This window comes from Spodoptera frugiperda, chromosome 26 (assembly GCF_023101765.2).
Source record: "Spodoptera frugiperda isolate SF20-4 chromosome 26, AGI-APGP_CSIRO_Sfru_2.0, whole genome shotgun sequence".
In the NCBI taxonomy this organism is placed as follows: domain Eukaryota; kingdom Metazoa; phylum Arthropoda; class Insecta; order Lepidoptera; family Noctuidae; genus Spodoptera; species Spodoptera frugiperda.
In genome coordinates this window covers 7,758,893-7,765,021 of record NC_064237.1, presented here as the reverse complement: position 1 = coordinate 7,765,021, position 6,129 = coordinate 7,758,893, and the positions used below count along the sequence as shown (strand labels likewise).

The following is a 6,129-nucleotide window of genomic DNA, read 5'->3' as shown; positions in this document are numbered from 1 at the left end:
ACAAAAATAAAATTGGATTTTATTTTTGTGTTCCAGTGTTTGAATGGAGAAAATATATAGTTATGATTTGGTATTTGTTGTTTTGTTCTTGTTAATGGGATTGATCACTGAGTCGAATAAAATTCGGCTTTCATCGTCATCATAATCATAGTCATAATATTGTGATTTATATTTATGACCCAAGTTCTTTGTGGCTTTAAGCACACTATAACTATTCTTCTTAGGAAACTTCTTTAGTAGCAAATAACTTCACTAGAGGACTGACCGAGAGACAGATATTTTTAATATTATTATATTTTCTTTGAAGTTCAAAAGTGTCTTCCTGGTTTATATGAAATAAATACGTAGACAAACATAATTATCAGAAAAATTAAACGAAAGATGAAAAACATGTTTTTTCTCTACAAAAATATTTACAACAACATATTTTTCGTTACGGAACTAAACGTTCCACTTTACAGGCCAAGTTTAAAATTTGCATTACCGCCTCAAAACCTTCAAACTTAAAAAAGTGTCGAGATTTTTTCATTTAACAATTTTTTGTCGCAAAGCACCAAAGTACTACATTATTTCTTAACTAGTAAAAGAAGACTAGTTGTATAATTCCCAGAAAAGATTCGTTCATTTAAGAAACTTGAAAGAATTTACTGAATGGAAGTATAAAATTTTTAAGTATCGTTTTGGCTCTATATAAAAATTGTTTGTGGGCAAAATTGACGAAGTTTGAGTTAGATCAATGCACAAAGGGTTTCGTACAACAACTAGCCGCGTCCAGAGGATTATTTTTCAAAGTCTGTTTTACACACGAATTTTTCCTAGAAACTAAGGTTTAGGATTTTGTTTTTTCGGTGATACGTCGTCGTGGTATTCGATACGCGTTGAGGGTTGTTTGTGTGGTTTTAGTGAAAGTATAGTCATAGTGTCATTAATATTTTTATCGTATTAAACAAAGACTGACCATTTCGGCAAGTTCATAAAAATATTCGTACGCTATAATAGAAATGTTTTATGGTGAACCTAAATGTGGCGTACGCGCCGCTTGCGAGCAGTTCGCGAGCATCTTACGAACTACAAACATATTAGTAGATTTTTTTTATGAAATATAGGGCAAACAAGCAGACGGTTCACCTGATTGTAAGCGATCAGCTTTAATCGGATGTTGCGGGTGCAACACCAGAGGAGTCACAGGTGCGCTGCCGGTCTTTTAAGAAAGAATATGGAATTTTTGTACATCTTTTTCAAATTTTAATTCGAACTTCATTTTACATTGAATAATTTATTAAGACCATTTCGTTCGCATCTTTTGAATATAGAACCCTAAAATCAATAAAAATTCAATAAATCCTTTTGAACCCTAAGGGAAATTGTGTAAGAAAGTTCAGTTTCTGTTGTTCATCTCTATGGGCCAACTTCAGTAAGGAAAAACAAATTTGACATACGTCAGGTGCGAAGTACTTGGAGTGTAATATTTTGTGTATAAAAGCGGTTCTAAATACTCAATTTGTGAATGAAGAACTAATTATGCCATTTTTTAAATCGCTTGTTTCAATAATAGATTTTGTATGAACTATTTGAAAAGTGAATGTAATATAAAAGGCGTCTTATAAGCAATCATGGAAAATAAAATAGTGAAAACACCAAGGAAATGGCGGTATGTAATTGTTCATGGTTTTTGTCTAAGAATTTGTTATTGGTATAAAGTTGTAGTGCTCTTTAGTGTCTTAAGCCTTTCACTGCCAACAAAAAACTGTTAAAGGCTATTCCTCCACTAGTGTCGGACAACGTTGTCCGACATGGCGTCTAATGTGTTAAACAAATTTTAAGAACAATATTACGTATGTTCAGCTTTAATTAGATCAACAAACTATACTACACACAATTTACAGTTAGAGAAAAGTAGTACTAATAAAAATTACACGCCAATTTTGTGGGCATTAAAGTAATTTGCCAAAAAAGCTACCAAATTGAAACTGTAGACGTAGGACCTTCAAGTCAATAAATTAAGGTTAAGACAAGACGTCCTGCCCTTAATCTATGGACGATATAAATCAATAGCACCCCCCTCTATTACTTGTAACTTTATCAATCGTCTAAGCCCTAGTCAGTTAGTATTCAAATTTCTATTACCTAGGTCCATTAATATGTTTTATTCACATTCAGGTTTTGTCTACAGCAAATGGGAAGTTATCGCTCTAGTTTTTGGAATAACAGTGTTCTTAATCGGTAATTGTATTTTTATATTTATTAGAGTTTAAATAAAATATGTGTAAATTATTATTACCGGCTCGATAGCAGAGTAGAAGATGCTTTTCATCCCCCCTACTCTTTCTGTGGGTGTCGTGTAAACTGTCTTCAGGATTAAACATTTGACAGAGAAACCATGAAACTTTTAAACTATGATCTCCAACTTGCCTACTAAGCGTAGACGTTATGGTATAACTCCTTAGGAAGGGGAAACCTTTGGTAGTCCACAACTTCACGGGCCGGATTATAAGAAAATATCATTACATAACTTCACGCCTGTCTCCCATGAAGGTTAGAAGAGACAATGGAACGCCAATTACAATGAAGCTTACATACCTACTTCTTTCGCTTCATCAACATGCATGCATGTAAATGTACCATTGACACTATTTTCCGTTTTCACTCTCCTTTAAATATTCCTCACACTTTCCACCTCTCGTAAACAAAGATCTCAAGCTCAGGTAAACAAACTCATTATCTGTTCCCATTTTTCATCACCCATATTAGAAAACGATCCGCTAGAATAGAACAACTTTATTATACACCTTATAAAAACTAAAGGAACAAATATTTAGAAATCGATAGCACAATGGGCGGTTTTATCAATAAATAGCGATCTCATAGTTGGACGGACAAGCAGTAAGCGGGTTCGATTCCCGCACGGAGCAACTCTTTGTGTGATCCACAAATTGTTGTTTCGGGTCTGGGTGTCATGGTGTCATGTGCATGTGAACTTGTATGTTTGTAAATGCACCCACGACACAGGAGAAAATCCTAATGTGGGGCAACGATTAAAAAAAAAAAGAAAAAAGTATATAAAATTAAATTTTAATAAATCATTCTTTAAATGAATTATGTAACTCCATTTTATGCAGTAAGCTCATATTAATTACTAGTTAATTAGTACGATACTGAGCGCTGCGTAATATTTTAAGCATTTTTTCTAGGAAATACTGTTTAAAATGTTTATTAAATTATGATGAACGCAATATTCAAAACGCCTTTTAAGTCGAGTATGCGACGCTGTATAATAAATACATGTGCAGCCGGTTCGATTCTTGCACGGAGCAACTCTTTGTGTGATCCATAAATTGTTGTTTCGAGTCTAGGTGTAATGTGTGAACTTATATGTTTGTAAACGCAACCACGACACAGGAGAAAAAATAGTGTGGGGTAACGTTTTTTAAGAAACAACTTTTTTAAAGATCGTATATCGTAATAAAAAGTAAGTAGTAGAATAGTAAAAATAATAAAGTAAGCTTGTGTTACACTGAAAAAATGTATTAACTTTCTAAACTTGAAAAAAAATCTAAATTAATCCAGAAGTTATGGAACCTACTCAATGTTAACTAGCAATTACATCTGCCCTAATCATAAATATTAGTATCTATAACCAAAATCTAATTTTATTACGTTATCAACTAACACAGACTGATAGATTTACATTCCTTTTTCGGCAGTCGAATAAGTAAACATAATATCGAACTTTATCATTACAATATAACCATATTTAAATCAATTTCATGCTCAATTTAACTGGATTGGGGCATCAATTGTCATTCGATAATCTCATTAATTTTGCTCTCTGCCTTCGTCAATTTTATTGAGTTTTTACATCTGATTGCCTCAATTTTTATAGAATATCTGATTGCTGGTTTAAATAAAAAGCTTATAGTTCTACGACTTTAGTAAAGTAATGTTGAAATATACTCGTCTTTTTTTAAGAGAGGATAATCACCCGATGACTTCTCCCACCTTGAGCGAGGCGAGAGGGAGTATCAGACTCTTACTGACAAAAACCACCCCGTTCCTACTCCTGCTTTTCGAGCCAGAGCCCCGGTAAACCGGATAGGTAGTCTGCAGCTCCGGATCAGGCATCAGTGCTAGTGGGGGGGATATGTGATGGTTTTATTGTTCTTTGAGGCGCGCACACGCACGAGTCTCGTTCTGGTCGGGCTAGCCCTTGCTCGCCTGGTGGTTAAAGATCGTAAATATGCTCCTCTAACTCTTAATTGTAGTAGTTCACACTTGTAGATCGTCCTGTATTATTAAAATAATTTGGGACACATACTATATCTATTTAAGATCTGTACGTTTGGTAATAAAATTCCTAATGTATTCATGATTTTGTTTTCAGGAGCTACCATAGTAGCTTTTGGGATAAAGAAAAATAGAGAAGATACAGAGTCTCTGGGCCGGCCTTGGGTCATAGGTGGCGTAGTGTGTTGTTTTTGTGCAGTTACTATACCAGGTAAGCATGTCATAGCATCATTTATTAGGATACTAGGATTTTTTGTAACGAAGGTACATTAAAAGCATAAATTTACCTCACACTCCTACTATTATCGAAAATTTTAGATACTTGTATAAAGAATTGTTGGATTTGTGAAACGAACTCGTAACATGGAAAAGTGCTGATGAATGCTACTGGACGCTGCTGTAATATTTTAATATTTTTAAGTATATGTTTATTTTGCTCTCTGCACATCATCTCTCTAGACTCATCACTTTAGATAAGAACACTGCTAAGAATAACAATAAGTTTACATCAACCTTTAAAAATTGTTCCCATAATTATACAAAAACAGAACATAAACAGAACCCATCAGTAAGACATTTAAGGAAACTTCATAATGGTAATTTTTTCAACAAATTATAAGTCAGTTCTCAAGCCCCGTCTCCCCAGGGCGTCACAAAACATTTGCTGAAAGTTTATAATTTTCTAAGGATTCACAAGGACTATGGCCCACGTTTAGTCATGATGTGAAGCCAAATAACTTGACGTAAATCAAAACAAAATATTTCTGTTTCTAAGAGTTTGAGCGTGTTCCCTTTTTTTTTTTTTTTGAGTGGGGAAAGTCATCCAATAACTTCTCCCACCTTGGGCGTGGCAAGAGGGAGTGTCAGACTCTTACTGACTAAAAACCACCCCGTTCCTTCTCCTGCTTTTCGAGCCTTAGCCCCGGTAAACCCGCTAGGTAGTCCGCGGCTCCAAGGTAGTCCGCAGCTCCTGAGCGTGTTCCCTAGGAGAACGAAATGATGGCTCAGAGAGTGATGAACAGAGTGCGTCTAGTACACCTGTGTTTCTGTAAACATTTGTGACCTATATACAATTTCCTGAGCCCTGAGCCCTAAACCTACTAGGTTAGTCTAGTTAGTCAGACTGGCCAATATAATCGAAAATCGATCAGAAGACTTTATTTATATGTAGTATGTAGGCTTTTATAGTAGATAAGGAAAACTTCCCCTTGAGGTGGTAAACGAGCAATACTTTTCTGTATTAGTAGGAAATATACAAAGAGATTAATCCTTTATTTTGTTTCAGGATGCGTATCAGCGTACAAAACCCTCACTAATTTCCGAAAACGAATCATCCATTCTAAGACCGCAGCAAGTAAGAAGTTTCGAAGCCGCGTTTCGTGGCCCAAGTAGATTGTTCTATCTCAATCGATTAATTGTTAAGACAAGGAAATAAAGTACATTATCATTTTTTATTTATAGACTTCTTTTTTGGTTACGGAAGTGGGGGCGTCAATAATTGATTGCGTACAAAGCTTCGGAAGAAATGTTATTAATAGTAGTAGGTCAGGAAGTTTATGCGACGAGTGATCTAAAAATAGATACATACATACATACATATCTTCACGCCTTTAATCCCCGAAGGGGTAGGCAGAGGTGCACATTATGGCATGTAATGCCATTACAATGTACACCCACTTTTCACAATTTATGTTGTAAGTCCCATGTAATAGGGGGTGAGCCTATTGCCATATCCTGGACACAATTCCAGACTCCGTGCTACTACCGAGAAATTTTCGAAAATTCGAAAAAAGCCAAGTAATATTTTGCACGACCCGGGAATCGAACCCGAGACCCCTTGTTCGG

At 35.2% G+C, this 6,129-nt stretch overlaps 1 protein-coding gene across 2 annotated transcripts; it reads left to right on the top strand.

Moving 5' to 3' along the window:
• The first annotated feature begins 1,456 nt into the window (after positions 1-1,456).
• On the top strand, positions 1,457-5,738 carry LOC118264685 (uncharacterized). 2 transcript variants are annotated; one of them, XR_004782695.2, is made up of 4 exons: positions 1,457-1,651; positions 2,161-2,223; positions 4,382-4,495; positions 5,570-5,738. XR_004782695.2 is itself a non-coding variant. In XM_035577275.2 (4 exons), exons 1-4 carry the CDS (start codon positions 1,614-1,616, stop codon positions 5,674-5,676), a joined length of 309 nt encoding a protein of 102 aa, XP_035433168.2. In that variant the 5' UTR covers positions 1,457-1,613; the 3' UTR covers positions 5,677-5,738. The 2 variants fall into 2 exon arrangements, 1 of the variants encoding a protein (XP_035433168.2); XM_035577275.2 differs by having other exon boundaries at positions 2,174-2,223.
• The last annotated feature ends 391 nt before the right edge of the window (positions 5,739-6,129 follow it).